The sequence below is a fragment of the Salvelinus fontinalis genome, chromosome 12 (genome assembly GCF_029448725.1).
Source record: "Salvelinus fontinalis isolate EN_2023a chromosome 12, ASM2944872v1, whole genome shotgun sequence".
NCBI lineage: Eukaryota > Metazoa > Chordata > Actinopteri > Salmoniformes > Salmonidae > Salvelinus > Salvelinus fontinalis.
This window is the reverse complement of record NC_074676.1, coordinates 16,894,891-16,914,242: the sequence shown is the minus strand read 5'-3', so window position 1 is coordinate 16,914,242 and position 19,352 is coordinate 16,894,891. Positions and strand designations below refer to the sequence as shown.

At 42.3% G+C, this 19,352-nt stretch overlaps 1 protein-coding gene across 4 annotated transcripts in view; it reads left to right on the top strand.

The window, feature by feature from the left end:
- The window catches only part of LOC129866900 (casein kinase I-like), a 62,950-nt gene that overhangs the window by 20,221 nt on the left and 23,377 nt on the right, over window positions 1-19,352 (top strand). For all 4 annotated transcript variants that reach the window (XM_055939918.1, XM_055939921.1, XM_055939919.1 and 1 more), the window contains 3 exons: window positions 1,486-1,833; window positions 8,441-8,481; window positions 8,736-8,805. In XM_055939918.1, the coding sequence (XP_055795893.1) occupies window positions 1,656-1,833; window positions 8,441-8,481; window positions 8,736-8,805 (289 nt within the window). In that variant the 5' untranslated portion in view covers window positions 1,486-1,655. The remainder of the gene's footprint in view (window positions 1-1,485; window positions 1,834-8,440; window positions 8,482-8,735; window positions 8,806-19,352) is intronic.

The window sequence follows — 19,352 nt, the reverse complement described above, 5'->3', positions numbered from 1 at the left end:
GACCGTCCATATTATGGCAAGAACAGCTCAAATAAGCAAAGGGAAACGACAGTCCATCATTACTTCAAGAAGGTCAGTTAATCCGGAAAATTTCAACAACTTTGAACGTTTCTTCAAGTGCAGTCACAAAAACCATCAAGCGCTATGATAAAATTGGCTCATGAGAACCGCCACAGGAATAGAAGACCCAGAGTTACCTCTGCAGAGGATAAGTTCAAGGTAATGGACACAACATCAACTGTTCAGAGGAGACTGCATGAATCAGGCCTTCATGGTTGAATTGCTACAAAGAAACCACTACTAAAGGACACCAATAAGAAGAGACTTGCTTGGGCCAAGAAACACAAGCAATGGACATTAGATTGGTGGAAATCTGTCCTTTTGGTCTGTCGCAGAGTAGGTGAACGGATGAGCTCCGCATGTGTGGTTCCCACCGTGAAGCATGGAGGAGGTGGTGTGATGGTGTGGGGGAGCTTTGCTGGTGACCGTCAGGGATTTATTTAGAATTCAAGGTACACTTAACCAACATGGCTACCACAGCATTCTGCAGCGATACGCCATCCCATCTGGTTTGCACTTAGTCCCACTATCATTTGTTTTTCAACAGGACAATGACCCAGCACACCTCCAGGGTATATAAGGGCTATTTGATCAAGAAGGAGATTGGAGTGCTGCATTAGATGACCTGGCCTCCACAATCACCCGACCTCAATCCAATTGAGATGGTTTGGTATAAGTTGGAGTGAAGGAAAAGAAGGCAGTAAGTGCTCAGCACATGTGGAAACTCATTCAAGACTATTGGAAAAGCATTCCAGGTGAAGCTGATTTGAGAGAATGCCAAGAGTGTGCAAACCTGTCATCAAAGCAAAAGGTGGCTACTTTGAAAAATCTCAAATATATTTCGATTTTGATTTAACACTTTTTTTTGGTTACTACATGATTCCATGTGTGTTATTTCATAGTTTTGATATCTTCACTATTATTCTGCAATGTAAAAAATAAATGTAATACCCTTGAATGAGTAAGTGTGTCCAAACTTTTGAATGGTACTGTACTTCTCGTCATTATATACAGATCTCTGGTGTAAATGGGGAAGGTGCACAGAGGAGCGACGGAGACTAGACCAAAAATACAACATGAGAACAAGCGGACATAAAAACGAAAAATAACAAAACCTTGATTCTTGGAATAGCACGGAAAAACATACATTTGAATTAATTTGATATCGCCCAGCCATAAGCTCCCTCATCACAATTTTCATTTTCAGTGTCCTGATAGGATCAATTTAGGACTCCACGGTATATGTAGGCTACTCTAGTAAAAGTGGTCTGATTTTGTTACTTTTTTTTGTAGAGTTCTTTTATCCTGCAGGTCCTTGTGTGGTGGGGTTGTCATGGTTTCTCAGTACCTAGTCACTCCATAGCTTATCTCAGCAGGACATTTAAATTGGTCAATTTCTGACATTTCCTTTTTCCTTGTTTCCAGGATACCTGTGAAAGCTCTCGCTCCCCTACCCCAATGTCGAGGTCGCAGTGACGGGGCTGGGCAGAGGCAGAGCCCGGTGCCCCGGCCCCTTTGCCCAGCTGAGGAGCAGCCCCTGACAGGGAGCGCACCATCTCCTTGTGCCTTGTGTCCTCTGGGGGGCATTTTGAGCCATGGAGCACCCACGGGAAAAAGAGGGTGAGCGACCGGCGCGCAGCAGCAAGGCGGGTCAGGGGCGCAGCGGGCACTCGCGCCCCTCGGGATCAGGCTCCTCCGGAGTGCTCATGGTTGGGCCCAACTTCCGTGTGGGCAAGAAGATTGGCTGTGGTAACTTTGGAGAGCTGAAGCTAGGTAAGAACTCGCCACCCTTTCAAGAATAAGTTTGGAACTTTTTTTGGTGTATGTATGAAGACTGGTTTTACAATTTTGGGCCTCTGTTACATTCCTCTTGGAAATGTAAAATCTTGTTCATTGATGAATTCCTAATGACAGTCAGTGCCCTCTTCTCACCCTCGCTATCATATCTCAACACGATGATTAAAGTTGGATGCAATCACTGATTCATGATGAGGTGAGGCCCCAGCTACTCTGCAAAGGCTGTGGACACTGGAATTGAGAGACAGATTACATTGCCGGCAAATAAGATGCATTTAATTTTCGTTGTGGATAATTACTTCACTTTGAGAGCTGAATGTCTATCCCCCTGCACCTCCACTACAACTCATTATCACATCTGACACCTCATAGCCTGAGGTGACCTTAAACTCAGGTACATTTTTATGCCTTTAAGGTCGGAAACTTCCCGGTAAATCATCAAAAAAGTTTGCTTACAACAGTAAACCTTTTTATGGGATACACATAAAGCAATTCTAGGTCTTGTGGCATATTTTGGTTAAACTATCCCCAATTCAATGGAATTACAACCCTCTGCATGTACAGTGCATTCTTCATCACATGTGCAGTGCACTCATCCATCACATGTACAGCTGATTCTCAAGATCTTGAACACTAATGAGATGCTATTGAGCCCACACTACTACACTGTCTGAGCCAAGGACTACATGTTTTCTGGTAAGTTTTGATTACAATACTGGGTGGGGTGAATATATTTTACATGACATATGGGATTTTGTTTTTTAAACTAGTAAATAGTAGCCTACAGCAAAGTGTGTTTAAATAATTTCTAACTTGTTAACAATTTCTGCTAGTTAGTTTTTGCTACCATGTGGGTAAATTAGCTTGCTTGAGCCTGCTAACTGAGTGTTAATTCACCTGTTTCCATACATGTTTCATTTTAATACATTTATCTTACAAAGGAGTTGTTTAATCTAACTGCTTAACTATTTATCTGTACATGGAATTGTATATATTTTTTTTAACTCTTTTTCTAATCTTTACAGGAAAATACCACGGTCACTAGCTGATGTGTGGAGACATTTCACTGCATCTAATGTAGAAGGAAAAGCTGTGCACATTTGCAAATACTGTGCCAAATCATATGTGAAGAATGCAGAAAAGATGCAGAATCATCTGGCCAAGTGCATAAAGTTCCCTCAGCGCTCACAACAGGCAACCTCTGACAGAAGTCCCTCTACTTCTATTTGAGGTGAAAATGATGAATCAGACACCTTATCAATAGCAACAGCTCATGGTCCTCCTGGAATCTGAAGTTTTTTTTGATTCAATGGAGGAACATGGTCAGAGATGCTGATGCATGTCTTGCTCGAGCTGTGTATGCAACTGTTTCTCCTCCAATGCTCACAGGCAATATGTATTGGATGAGATTTCTGAATGTTCTTTGCCCAGCATGCACCCCTCCAGCCAGACATGCTTTATCTACTCATTTGCTGGATGCAGAGTTCAACAGAGTGAAGATGAAGCAAATCATAGAGAAAGCAGACTGTATTGCAATCTCTGATGGGTGGTCGAATGTTTTTTTAGGCAAGAAATAATTAACTACATCTCCACCCCTCAACCAGTATTCTACAAGAGCACAGACACAAGGGACAACAGCCACACCGGTCTCTACATTGCAGATGAGCTGAAGTCAGTCATCAATGACCTTGGACCACAGAAGGTATTTGCACTGGTGACAGACACTGCTGCGAACATGGAGGCTGCTTGGTCTAAAGTGGAGGAGTCCTACCCTCACATCACACCCATTGGCTGTGCTGCTTATGCATTGAATCTGCTCCTCAAGGACATCCTCAAGGACATCATGGCACTGAAAACAAATGGATACACTCTACAAGAGAGCCAAGGAAATGGTTAAGTATGTGAAGGGTCATCAAGTTATAGCAGCAATCTACCTCACCAAGCAAAGTGAGAAGAATAAGAGCACCACTTTGAAGCTGCCCAGCAACACCTGTTGGGGTGGTGTTGTCATCATGTTTGACAGTCTCCTGGAGGGGAAGGAGTCTCTCCAAGAAATGGCCATATCACAGTCTGCCGAAATGGACAGCCCCATCAAGAGGATCATCCTGGATTATGTATTTTGTGAGTGGTAAGCAGCCTAAAACTCCTGAAACCTATAGCAGTAGCCATTGCACGGATTGATGGAGACAATGCCACCTGTCTGATGTTCAGACTCTGCTTGCAGCGAAGAAGTCTGTTCTGCCCTGCCCACTTCACTGTTGCTCCAAGCAGAGGAACCTGCAGTACTGAAATACATCAAAAAGCGTGAAGATACATGCCACATCGTACATGTTGGACCCCAAGTATGTTGGCAAGAGCATCCTGTCTGGTGCAGAAATCAACAAAGCCTATGGTGTCATCACTACTGTGTCTTGCCACCTTGACCTGGACGTGGGCAAGGTTCTTGGCAGTCTGGCGAAGTACACTTCCAAGCAAGGGCTTTGGGATGGAGATGCAGTATGGCAGTTGAGCCAGCGTATCTCATTAGCCACCTGGTGGAAGGGACTTTGTGGATCTGAGGCTCTTTCCCCTGTTGCCTCCATCGTCCTCCAAATCCCACCAACATCAGTCACCTCAGAGCGCAACTGGTCCTTGTTTTGGAACACACACACCAAAGCACGCAACAGGCTGACCAATACAAGGGTTGAAAAATTGGTGGCCATCCGGTCAAATTTGAGGCTTTTTGAGCCTGACAATGACCCATCCTCAACAAGGTTGGAAAGTGACAGTGAAGATGAGGCCTCAGTCTGATGTTCAAGAGGTGGACATTGAGGAGGTCCAGGGAGAAGACATGGAAGCCTGAGAGGAAGACAACCAAAGCTTTATTTTCTAAACTATGTATGTTGAAAATGTTTTTAGGAGATGCGATGGATCATTAGGGATCCTTCAATATTCCCTTTTGTTGTTCAGTGAAATCATCCCATGTGAACTCATTTAATTAAAGTTCAATTCATAACTAAATTGTTTTTTTTTGTCTCTATTGGAAGGATTTAATCATTTGCAATTGTCTTATGATATGTCGTTCTCCACCAACATCAAGGCGGTGGCCCGTTCCTGTAGGTTCATGCTCTACAACATCCGCAGAGTACGACCCTGCCTCACACAGGAAGCGGCGCAGGTCCTAATCCAGGCACTTGTCATCTCCCGTCTGGATTACTGCAACTCGCTGTTGGCTGGGCTCCCTGCCTGTGCCATTAAACCCCTACAACTCATCCAGAACGCCGCAGCCCGGCTGGTGTTCAACCTTCCCAAGTTCTCTCACGTCACCCCGCTCCTCCGCTCTCTCCACTGGCTTCCAGTTGAAGCTCGCATCCGCTACAAGACCATGGTGCTTGCCTACGGAGCTGTGAGGGGAACGGCACCTCAGTACCTTCAGGCTCTGATCAGGCCCTACACCCAAACAAGGGCACTGCGTTCATCCACCTCTGGCCTGCTCGCCTCCCTACCACTGAGGAAGTACAGTTCCCGCTCAGCCCAGTCAAAACTGTTCGCTGCTCTGGCACCCCAATGGTGGAACAAACTCCCTCACGATGCCAGGACAGCGGAGTCAATCACCACCTTCCGGAGACACCTGAAACCCCACCTCTTCAAGGAATACCTAGGATAAAGCAATCCTTCTGCCCCCCCCCCCCCCCCCCCCCCCCCTTAAAAGATCTAGATGCACTATTGTAAAGTGGCTGTTCCACTGGATGTCATAAGGTGAATGCACCAATTTGTAAGTCGCTCTGGATAAGAGCGTCTGCTAAATGACTTAAATGTAAATGTAAATGATATGGTAAATACTGTGTATATCCAATGCAAAAAAATATCTACATTTTTAAATGTTATTAAATGTTATATTCCAGTTAATTCCCACAAAGTTTCCACTTGTGAATATTCCCCAAACTGTGCGACCCTACCTGAGTTTATGCATGGGTGTGCCTGCTCATAAGAAGACCCCTCTGCTTCTTACCCCATGAATAGGCCGTTAATGTTGCCTTGTTTCATGTATGCTGAAAGAATCTAATAGAATTCATAATAAGATTTCCTTTTTAATCCAGTCAGCAAAGGGACATACAGTACCTGCATGGTAAATAGGAGGAGGCTGTTCTTTTGTAGAGAAGAGACAATGTTGTTCATTTGGGTACAGTATAGCAGACCTATCTTTTTTTCTTTTTAACCGTTTTTTGCTTATACTTTAAGCTCATTGGGCCTATTTCACATCACCTGTAGCCTGTGACTGACTAAGATCTCTGGATTGTCTAATGAACATATTCTCCAAGCAGAACAGTGAGGAGCATGAAGCCATAAAATGAAGAGCTATAGCCAGAAAGGCTTAACTGTTTGTTCTGAAACTGGTTGAGAGACTGAGATTCTCCTCCCCTCTACTCTGCTGCCTCCCACGTGGATATTAGTCCAGGAGGTGGTGGGCGAGAGAGTGGCCTGTTCTCTGGTATGCTCCACGCATGAACTGTGCTGCTGAGCTGTCAGAGGTTCTCTGAGGCCTATAGTTTGCCTGTGGCGTTGTCACTCAGCCTGAGTGTGGCTGGGTTCCATAGGCTCATCTGCTCACTTATGAGGAATTTAAGAATGGCCTAAATTGCCCTGACATTTAGAATGCTGGACTGCTGTTGCTAGATTGAAGTTGAGAAGAGATAAGCCTACAGGGGCAAGACATCTTAACAAGCAGATGTGAATACTAACTGTCTTGGGAGGGAGTTGTTATTCAGACCTGTATTCTTCTCTTATGACTAGAATTCATCAAATTTGACTTTGTTAATCAGGAGACCTCACCACAAATCATTGGCATTTCAACATTGAACGTGGAGGATGGTAAAATAGCAAATGTCACAAGGTGTCTTTTGGAGCCGGTGTTTACCAGGAAAGAAGCCTCCATGTGTATACTAAACCTTGTACCCTTTGAAATTTAAAGGAATAATCCTCTGATTATCTCGTTATTATTATTTTTTTCATTAGTCCACTATAAATACAGTCCCAAAAATGTTTGCTGGTCAGCAGTCAAGCTTTCAATAATATAGTACTTTCAAGCAGGCAGAAATGCAGCTGGTATGACACCTTTTGGATCATACGTTGCAACGGGTGTATTTCTGCCTTCATAAACAGCAAGAGCTCAGATAAATATGAAATGACTCCAGGAATCGAAAGAACATTGTTCAGGGATGGCAAAGCATGATATAACATTCAACATGGGTGAATCTTTCCTTTAAGCCTGGCATCTCAAAACACGTTTGGTCTATTTCAAAACACATAAACTGAAATGATGTGCTACGCTAAGTAATTGAATTCTACAATAAAACACATTCTCCCACTGACCTACGTATTCCCCCACATTTTATATAAAGTATCATTGCACTGCTATTGCGCAGGATCATTACATCAAAACACAAGCCATGTTCTCACTTTCCCATTTGGTGTTGCACTGTTGGCATTAGCTCTTTCATTCTTTGCTTGCTCCACGAACGCATTTCACTTCTCTCTCCAAGATGACACCTTTTGTAATGCGATATGACTTAGTGAGCAAGGCATACAGTCTCTCCAATTACTGACAAAGAGACAGGTAATTGGAGTAAAATGGAGGCCCAAAGTTACTGGATTTATTAAATCCTCCGAAGTTGGTAGTTTCGTGCAAGACGTGCACCTAATAGGCTACGCATGATAGGGTTCATGGTATTGCACAAGGGGCATATTCAGATGCCTAATTGTGCATTAGAAGCTCCTGGTTGTCCTCACCTCAACTGTCCAATGAAAACCTCTGCATTTATCAAATTTACACGCCTCTGAACCTTCCAGTCACTGTTTGTTCAGTCATCACTGTTATTTGTGTCTTAGAGCTGTGGGAGTTAAGATGGTTCCTTGGTGGCTGCACTGGATGTACCACCATAGAAATATAACGTGCGTCCCCATTCAAGTCAATGATGGCATAATGGGTGTACTGGCAGACATTTTGAGTGTACCCATGCCAGGACGTAAAAGCAGGAAGTGTACCCTTCAATCTGTGCTGTGATTTGTTGAGTCAACTCAACTGACATTATAGAAAGTACAGTCCATTGCATGAGCCACATCAGTTAGCGTCTACATTACCATGGCAATCCAGCATAGTATTAGAACGTCTCGGCCTTGCCCGCCCGTGGGGAAAACAATCTGTGGTTACCTAGGTTACCCCATTGACTCACAGCAAAAACCTGTAATTTTTTCAATCAGCAGCTTTTTGGCATGTTTTGCCACTTCTGTTTAACAAAAAAAACGACGACAAAGTTGGCTCTTTTGCAATGGGAAAGAATGTTTATTTTCCCCGGGTTGTGGGTGTGGTAGAGGGGTGTTGCTCCTTATGATGTGAAAATCGACTCCGCGTATCAGTTGATAGAAATGATTGCATTTCAATACCAGGAATCCAATGTGACTGTACCCATGAGTTTGCCAGTCAAATTAGCAGGGTTAGAGCATCCAAGCCCGTTCTATTTATTGTATTTCTATGGGTCGACCTCGGATCTGTTTTTGAAATAGTTTACCCAACCTTCTAATAACCTTTTCTTTTTTTTTCTAGGTAAAAACCTCTACACCAATGAGTATGTTGCAATAAAATTGGTAAGTATGTATTCTTCTGTATTATTTGTGGTGACACAATGAGCAGCTCTTAAAATCATACTTCGAGTGAACAGCCTATTTACATATATTATTTAAAAAATATATGTGTTTGTAAACCTGAATTTGAAAGTAGTTTGTTGAATGATAATTCATTTGAATAATGTACCTATTTAGGTGTACTTCTTATTCTTGACGTGTAGTGAATGAAAAGCCCCCCTTCAACTGAAGTATTTCCTTCTGTATTCCCCCTCCAGGAACCAATAAAGTCAAGGGCACCACAGCTGCATTTGGAGTACCGGTTTTACAAAACATTAGGCAGCACAGGTAAGACCTTCACTCTGTTTGCCACACATTTATCTCCATCCTCTCTCTTCCTTGGCTCACTAATCACTCCTACTGACTTGAGGTCACCTCAGATTGGTGATGTTTTGTATGAAGAAAGACTGTGCCCGTTAACTGTGACACAAAAGAAGAATTATCAAGCCCTCCTGTTATATCAATTTCACTGTGCCTCTATGTCTGATAGGGTGAAGGCCCTCAATATGAATAAATGACTGCATGTGGGTGCGTGTGTTGCCTCTTGTCGGTTGCTCACGCAGAATACCTGAATCTCAGGCATTAAATCGCTCCAGAATATTTAGGCTTGCAAGGACATGGTAATGTTGTGCAGGTGTACAGTCTTTTTGTGGTTCTCCGTGTTGTGGTTTACTGATTGGAACGGTTGCCTGGGAAAGAGCTTGAGAACTTTCTCTTACACATATACATTACCTTTCCCTCAAATACACAACCAGTCACACTTCAGTCAGTGAACTTCCTACACACTTGTCAGTCTCCTTGCTCAGGTACAGAAATTAACACTGGTCCTGTGGTGTTGATGAGACACCTGCAGAACCTCTGCGGGAGGCGACACGTTGCCATGGTGTCTCCCTGAATACGCTGCTGAGAGGGTGCTGTCGCTTCCCTTTAACAGTTACGCTATTTTACCATTCACACCCAATTGTTTTTTTTTAATAAAGGTCTGACAAATTTGGCTGTAGTTGTCTTTTTTATATTATCTTTTGATAAGTCTGATGTGATGGTAATCACTTTTTTACTATTTTTCTGAACAGTAGTCCAGTTTTATATGGGATGACTGCTTTCTGTTTGAAACCCCCCATTCACTGAAGACAATCACAGGAAGTGCTGTCTGTTCACACTTGCACAGCTGTTGTGACACAGCTTCCTGTGTTACCTTTGCATGTGGGTCATTGACAGGACCAGTGTTTAGACAGAGATAATGTCAGTGTTGGGGGAAGGCAGATGTAAATCTCAAATATAAGGTCTTGCATTGGTGGGTTCTGGCCATTTCCTCTTGGGCGGTGCTGTCTAAGCAAGTGTCATTAATCAATTAACTAATAAATCGATCAATGGGTACATCAGAGTTGTATCAGTCACATTTTTAATACAAAGTCAGGGTTGAAACAAAAGTTAGCTAAGCAGACGGAGAATAGAAAATTCCTAGGCGCAATATGTAGAAATTCCTCTGCCATTATCTGGTTGCTAAAATTCGATAATGTTCACCTAATTTCAGTTTGTGACCAAATGAGAATCATTGTATGATCTAAACAGCTGTGAAATGGCTTTGCAATAACCGAAAATTTAGTTTTGAAGCCAGTGTACAAAACCGAAAGTAAAAAGACACGAGCGGATAATATCCATATGCTGTATATTTGACGGTGATATGTGGTTGACTCACCTAGCTATCTTAAGATGAATGCACAGTGTACTTCTGTGATGTCGCTCTGGATAAGCACACCTGATAAATGACTAAAATGTCAATGTTTTGCATACAGATCTCATATTACTGTATTGAATTTATTTATTAAAACAATTATAATATAGATGTCACAAATGTATCATTTGTACAGTTTATTAAAAATTTAGTTATTTGTTACATTTGACTGTGTAAAACCGAGCAGTATTACTTATTTCTCTGAGTGAGGCGAATACATACATACATACATACATACATACATACATACATACATACATACATACATACATACATACATACATACATAGTGGGGCAAAAAAGTATTTAGTCAGCCACCAATTGTGCAAGTTCTCCCACTTAAAAAGATGAGAGAGGCCTGTAATTTTCATCATAGGTACACTTCAACTATGACAGACAAAATGAGAAGAAAAAATCCAGAAAATCACATTGTAGGATTTATTATGAATTTATTTGCAAATTATGGTGGAAAATAAGTATTTGGTCACCTACAAACAAGCAAGATTTCTGGCTCTCACAGACCTGTAACTTCTTTAAGAGGCTCCTCTGTCCTCCACTCGTTACCTGTATTAATGGCACCTGTTTGAACTTGTTATCAGTATGAAAGACACCTGTCCACAACCTCAGTCGCACTCCAAACTTGTTAACAAACTACAGTTTTGGCAAGTCGGTTAGGACATCTACTTTGTGCATGACACAAGTAATTTTTCCAACAACTGTTTACAGACAGATTATTTCACTTATAATTCACTGTATCACAGTTCCAGTGGGTCAGAAGTTAACATACACTAAGTTGACTGTGCCTTTAAACAGCTTGGAAAATTCCAGAAAATTGTTATGGCTTTAGAAGCTTCTGATAGGCTAATTGACATAATTTGAGTCAATTGGAGGTGTACCTGTGGATGTATTTCAAGGCCTACCTTCAAACTCAGTGCCTCTTTACTTGACATCATGGGAAAATCAAAAGAAATCAGCCAAGACCCCAGGAAAAAAAATTGTAGACCTCCACAAGTCTGGTTCATCCTTGGGAGCAATTTCCAAACGCCTGAAGGTACCACGTTCACCTGTACAAACAATAGTTTGCAAGTATAAACACCATGGGACCACGCAGCCATCATACCGCTCAGGAAGGAGACGCGTTCTGTCTCCTAGAGATGAATGTACTTTGGTGCGAAAAGTGCAAATCAATCCCAGAACAACAGCAAAAGACCTTGTGAAGATGCTGGAGGAAACAGGTACAAAGTATCTATATCCACAGTAAAATGAGTCCTATATCCACATAACAAAGGCCGCTCAGCAAGGAAGAATTCACTGCTACAAAACCGCCATAAAAAAGCCAGACTACGGTTTGCAACTGCACATGGGGACAAAGATTGTACTTTTTGGAGAAATGTCCTCTGGTCTGATGAAATAAAAATAGAACTGTTTGGCCATGATCACCATCGTTATGTTTGGAGGAAAAAGGGGGATGCTTGCAAGGCGAAGAACACCATCCCAACTGTGAAGCACGGGGGTGGCAGCATCATGTTGTGGGGGTGCTTTGCTGCAGGAGGGATTGGTGCACTTCACAAAATAGATGGCATCATGAGGTAGGGAAATGATGTGGATATATTGAAGCAATATCTCAAGACGTCAGTCAGGAAGTTGAAGCTTGGTCGTAAATGGGTCTTCCAAATGGACAATGGCCCCAAGCATACTTCCAAAGTTGTGGCAAAATGGCTTAAGGATAACAAAGTCAAGGTATTGGAGTGGCCATCACAAAGCCCTGACCTCAATCTTATAGACAATTTGTTGGCAGAACTGAAAAGGCGTGTGCGAGCAAGGAGGCCTACAAACCTGACTCGGTTACATCGGCTCTGTCAGGAGGAACGGGCCAAAATTCACCCAACTTATTGTGGGAAGCTTGTGGAAGGCAACACAAAACGTTTGACCCAAGTAAAACAATTTAAAGGCAATGCTACCAAATACTAATTGAGTGTATGTAAACTTCTGACCCACTGGGAATGTGATGAAAGAAACAAAAGCTGAAATAAATAATTCTCTACTATTATTCTGACATTTCACGTAATTAAAATAAAGTGGTGATCCTAACTGACCTAAAACAGGGAGTTCTTACTAGGATTAAATGTCAGGAATTGTGAAAAATGTCTTTGGCTAAGGTGTATGTAAACTACCGACTTCAACTGTATACCTACTGTAAATCTGTCCAGATATGCTACTTATTTTACTTTTTTTAACATGCACAGAAATAAACCACATCCATGTTCTCCTTTTGGTAGGTATTTTCATTATTAAATGCAATGAACTACATGGAGGGAGAAGTACACTGTACATTCAGCACCACGGACAAAACTCTTGTTAATGGGTGTATGCACAAAAACACGAGAGAGAGCTCTACATTACATTGAGTTGTTTAAATCAGTGTGAAGTTTCTGATGGGCATTGACTAGAGCAGTGAAGTCAGGTATAGTTTCTGACGTCACTATGCGCAGGATTGCTGGAAGGTGAGAGTCAGTCAGAGATTATCTGTGCCTTGACTTGTTATATTTCATCACTGAAAAATGTCTGATCACATACGTAGGTTGACCCAAACAGTACAAACATCTTCTGAGCATGACTCTTAATCTTCTGAAAGTTTTGTTCATCGAGAGATGCATAGAACCTCGTCAGTGACATTGTTTTGAATAGTTCTCCAATCACTGCATCAGACTGAAGATTGATAAGCTCAAGTTGCAGGTCAGTGGGAATGTTATCCACATTGAAGGTGAAAGGAGAGGAAACCAACAGCATGCCATTTCCCAACACTTTCAAATCCTCAAATGACGAGAACTCACCGTTCAAAGCACGCAGCAGCGACGTATACTTCTCCCGCTGGTCATCTGATAGGGAACAGACTAGTGGTGTCAGAAAGTGGGTGATTGTTGGCTTCTACTTGGCGGGTCAGGAGGAGTAATTTTCCCTTGAAGGCTTTGACAAGGCTGTACATCTGATGTGCAAAAAGGCCCTTCTCTTGTAGTTTGGAATTCAGTTCATTCATGAGGGCCATGATGTCCACGGTGAAGGCAAAATCAGCCAACTTTATTTTATCTTGCAGTTGAGGGAAATCCACATTTTCCTTGCTGAGTTTTTGCAAATGAAATCTCCAACATCAGGTCCCACTCCTTTTTTAATCACCTTCCTCAAAGTCATCTCACGTTTGTGTGGTAGGGGAGATCTGCATGGCCCGACTCTCTTCCAACAGTGAGACAAACTGCCGGTGGTTTTTAAGATTTAGCTCTTATGAAGTTTACCACTTTAGTGACTGTGTCCACAACATGGCTCATTTTCAGGGCACATTTACAGAGCACCTCCTGATGAATAATTCAATGCAGGAAAAACATTTTCTGATCTGGTTTCAGCTCAGATCTTGTATCCTTTTCAAAAGGCCAATGTTTTTTCCAGTCAAGTTTGGGCACCCATCAGTGGTCAAACTGGATCATTTTATAAAACTCAGTCCCAGCTTCGCCACACACTTATTGACCACCTCCAATAAATCTTTCCCTGTGGTTGGGCTCTTCATTGACTGCACTGAAGCAAGCTCCTCTGTAATTTCAAAGTCTGGGGTTATGCCTCATAAGAATATCAACAACTGTGCTGTGTCACTTGCATCACTACTCTCATCCAGGGCCAGGGAGAAATAGGTGAAATCCTTTACCTTGTCTTTCAACTGTTGTTCCATATTCTCTGTGATGTCCTCAACACGCCGTGTCACTGTTTGTCTTGACAGGGAAACATTTTCAAACAGCTCTTTCTTGTCGGGGCAAAGTATTGCTGCAGAGTTGATTTTAACATTCTTTAATGAATTCACCCTCAGCGAATGGCTTATGTTTAGCAATTTTGTGGGACAGTACATAGCTAGCTCTCGCAATTCCGTCGATTGCTGAATGCAGTTTTGTGAAAAGTCCTTGCTGCTTTTGCGACTGAGAAAGCAACTCGTTCGATGCACTCTGCTCAGAAGACATTCCTATATTTCTCTGCATGCCTTGTCTGGAAGTGTCGGGACAAGTTGTAGTCTTTCAAGACAGCGATGCTCTCTTTGCACACTAAGCACACAGCTTTCCCTGATACCTCAATAAATAAATATTTCGATGTCCACTCTTTCTGGAACACCCTACATTCATTGTCTATTTTTCTTAGTCTAGCTCAGGCCTGTTGAGTTATTCTGTCTAAACAGTGACATGATCCGCCTGAAAGCCTGAGATTGAATTCAAATTGGAATTAGTGGTTTTGTTGGGGATAATATTGAATTGGGAATTGAATTCTTGGAGTTGACCTAACATTGAAATTCAAATGAAATGAAATTTTATATGTTGAATTTACAAGGAGAGAGAATTCAATTAGAATTGAATTTGTGGAATTGACCTTAACACTGATGCGCATATACCAATGGTACTTGACTCAAAGCTGACTAGCATTCAAGAAGTATTCAGACCTCTTATTCTAACACGGATTAAATTATTTTTTCCCCTCATCAATCTACACAATACCCCATAATAACAAAGAAAAAACATTTTTTTTTGTGTGTGAACATTTTGCAAATCAGGTCAAGATCAGGACAAAGGATGCATGTTTAACGGCAGGTATAAACAGCTTCTGAAAGTTGTACGTATTCAGAGCAAAAACCATGCCGTGAGGTTGAAGGAATTATCTTATCCGAGACAGGACTTTGTCAAAGCACAGATCTGGAGAAGGGTACCAAAAAATTACTGCAGCATTGAAGGTCCCCAAGAACACAGTGGCCTCCATTTTTAAATGGAAGAAGTTTTGAGAAAACCCCCCGGAATTATTACATTTATGTAAGTATTCAGGCCCTTTACTCAGTACTTTGTAGAAGCACCTTTGGCAGCGATTACAGCCTTGAGACTTCTTGGGTATGACGCTACAAGCTTGGCACACCTGTATTTGGGGAGTTTCTCCAATTCTTCTCTGCAGATCCTTTCACGCTCCGTCAGGTTGGAAGAGGAGCGTCGCTGCACAGCTATTTTCAGGTCGTTCCAGAGATGTATGATCAGGATCAAGTCCGTGCTCTGGCTGGGCCACTCAAGGACATTCAGAGACTTTTCCCGAAGCCACAGCTGCGTTGTCTTGGCTGTGTGCTTAGGGTTGTTGTCCTGTTGGAAGGTTAACCATCGCCCCAGTCTGTGGTCCTGAACACTCTGGAGCAGGTTTTCATCAAGGATCTCTCTGCACTTTCCTTTGTTCATCTTTCTCTCGATCCTGACTAGTCTCCCAGTCCCTGCCGCTGAAAAACATCCACATAGCATGAAGCTGCAACTACCCTGCTTCACCGTAGGGATGGTTCCAGATTTACTCCAGATGTGACGCTTGGCATTCAGACAATGGTTTCATCAGACCAGCGAATCTTGTTCCTGATGTTCTGAGAGTCCTATAGGTGCCTTTTAGCAAGCTCCCTTCTGCCACCGATTGCTCAGTTTGGCCGGTTGACCAGCTCTAGGAAGGGTCTTCCATTTTAAAATTGGAGGCCACTGTGTTCTCGGGGACCTTCAATGCTGCAGTAATTTTTTTAGTACCCTTCTCCAGATCAGTGCCTCGACAATCCTGTCTTGGAGCTCTATGGATAATTCCTTCAACCTCATGACATGGTTTTTGCTCTGAAATATGTGCAACTTTCAGAAGCTCTGTTTATACCTGCCGTTAACATGCATTCTTCGTCCTTATCTTGACCTGATTGGCAAAATCTTCTCTGTTTACACTTACAAGGTCTGATCACAATCCGATCACAATGTGTCTGTTTATACCTGGTTTTACACCGAACAAAAATATAAACGCAACATGTAAAGTGTTGGTCCCATGTTTCATGAGCTGAAATAAAACATCCCAGAAATGTTACACACAAAAGCTTATTTCTTTCAAATTTTGTGCATAAGTTTGTTTACGTCCCTGTTTGTGAGCATTTCTCCTTTGTCAAGATAATCTATCCACCTGACAGGTGTGGCATATCAAGAAGTTGATGAAACCACATGGTTGTTACACAGGTGCACTTTGTGCTGGGAACAATGAAGGCCACACTCAAATGTGAAGTTTTGTCACAACACAATGCCACAGATGTCTCAAGTGAGGGAGCATGTAACTGTCATGCTGACTGCAGGAATGTCTAACGGAGCTGTTGCCAGAGACTTGAATGTACATTTCTTTACCATAAGCCGCCTCCAATTTTGCTTTAGAGAATTTGGCAGTACATCCAATCAGCCTCACAACCGCTGACCACGTGTAACCATGCCAGCCCAGGACCTCCACATCCGACGCGGGATCTTCCTGGGGGGGCGGGCGAATTTTGATTGGCTGTGCATGGCTCCCCAGTGAGGTGGGCCTATTCCCTTCCAGGCTCACCCATGGCTGCGCACCTAATCAGTGATCTGAAATCCATTAGAGCCTAATGAATTTATTTAAATTCAAATCGAATGATTTCCTTATATGAACTATAACTCAGTAAAATCGTTGAAATTGTTGCATGTTGCGTTTACTTTTTTGTTCATTTATAGAACAATCAGTGCTTTAAAAAAAGAAGAGCCATCGTTATTTATGGGCCAGAAAAGCTCCTATTAACACTGACGAGCTTGCGAGAATGCTTTATTATAGTCCACCCACGAGGCCCCTATTTGCACTGACCAGCCCTGGAGGAAGCTTAATATAAACTAGCCACCGAGGCTGCTATTTACACTGACCAGCCTGCAAGGAACCTTTTCATGTCGATTTACTCTCATCAGCCTCCGAGGAGCCTTGCACAAAGATCAGCCTCTGAGGTTTCGGGTGAAACTGCTAGCTTTGAGGCCCACCAGCCTTGGTAAGGTTTCTAAGTAGACTGACCAGCCTGGGAGGAGCCTGCATTGTGTTAATTAAATGCAATTATATCTATCAAATAGGCTTGGGGTATATACCATATACTGTGGTATATAGAAATAGCCACGGATTGGTTTTCAATACCGTGAATACCATTGAAACTATTTCTTTGATATTCAAATTTGTAGCTACTTAAGTAAATACCTGCAGTCGACTTGTGCAATATGTTAGATTAAGCAGATCACGTTCTTCATTTCACCTGTCACATTATTTTACATTATGAAGCTTACTGTAGTTCCCCAGAAAAGTTAAGCCAACCACGTGTTTGTTTGTAAATAGCACAACTGGAGAAAGCAGGAGCAGGGTCCAGCTGGGTATTGACGGGTCGCATTTTATATTGAAAGTCAAGTGTTTTTTTTTTACTTCAATAGAGTGATCAGGGACGTGCAACTCTAGTTTTCCATCACAGAAAATACATTAGTGCTACACATTCGGCAGAAAATAGCTTCGTTTTCATCAGATGACAACAGAAGTGCAATGCTATTTGACTGACAGCCACACGAGTAGGCTAAATTAGCTTATAATGAAAAATCAAGGTATTTTTTTGCTAAACCTATGCATGGCCATCATATTTCTGTTCATCATAGAATGTAGCCAGCTACATATCCTAATGTTTTTTTTTTTCAAGTTAATCTTGCATTTTACCAGACAAACGTAGCTACACATAAATTAGAGCGCTGTCTACTGATAAAATACCTGTCCGTCAATTCTCATCTGAGTGGAGAAATGCAATTGAAGCACAAAATTAGTGTGATGCCGAGCAGAAATTACAATGAGGCAGTTTTACAAAACCCTTTGGATGAGTTATCTGTACAGATGCCACTGCTATCTTTTGATTTCCTTGCGTTTTTTTCTCCTCTCCGTTCTTGGCCCATCTGCTCTCTGCTCTTCTCCCATCTTCTCCGAGCAGAGCCGGCAGGCCCGTTGCTCTATCGACTCTAGACTCCACACAGAGACAGCTTGTACACATGCTCCTCCAGAGCCAGTACTGTTCATTTGCACAATGTCTCTCGTTCACATTTGCTTGTAAATGTCCAAACTCACCAAAAATGACATTCGATAGCTCCTACATATATATGTATACTTTTATGTGCAGGATTGCCTGTCTTAGCACTCGTTAGCATATTTTGCTAGCAGGTTCCATGGAGGTTCGCTATTACTTGTGCTAATTTAGTTAACATTCTGGTAATGGAGCCCAATGGGCTTTTGTTTTGCGTTTTTGGCACCCTCTTGTGTACTTAGCCGGTAATACTGCAAATCCCGGAGTGAGAGAAGGACGGAATGAAGATGTGAAAATCTGGATACCGCCCAACCCTACTATCTAACCAGCCTGGTAAATTGCAGCTTGCGATTAGAACATTGCTTCAGAGAAAATAGGTAGCTAAGAAGTTTAACAGTTGTAGCTGTTCTTGCTGCATGAAAAAACATCCAAATACCAGCCATATGCAGCTAGCAAACTAAGTTAGCTCATTTGAAAATATATAACTAACCAGCAAAGCAGCTAGTTAATCTACACTGAGTGTAGAAAACATTACATGACATAGACTGACCAGGTGAATCCAGGTGAAAGCTGTGATACCTTATTTGATGTGGTCTGTTAAATCCACTTCAATCAGTGTAGATGAAGGGGGAAGACAGGTTTTGAAGGACTTTTAAGCCTTGAGACATATGTGTGCCATTCAGAGGGTGAATGGCAAGGCAAAATTTTTAAATGCCTTTAAGCGGAGTAGGTGCCAGGTGCACTGGTTTTAGTGTGTCAAGAACTGCAACGCTGCTGGGTTTTTCACGATGAATAGTTTCCTGTGTGTACCAAGAATGGTCCACCACCCAAAGAATGTGCCAGTATCCCTGGGAAACGCTTTCGACACATTGTGGAGTCCATGTGCCGATGAATTGAGGCTGTTCTGAGGGCAAAGGGGGGTGCAACTCAATATTAGGAAGTTGTTCCTAATGTTTTGTACACGCAGTGTATATCAGCATGTATACATTTGAAATAGTCTTTGAAAATAGTTTTTTATTTCAGTGTTTTTGGATGCAATGTGCTTTTTTTAAAGCTCCATCAGTTAGGCACCACCACATGAAATATTTCAAAATGATTCTTGCTGTCCCTCCATCTGCAATTTGAAGTTGATTGGCTGAGGGGAAAGAATGGGCGGAGTTGCATAAATGTCAGCCTGTGAGGTAGTACAGCCTCACATGC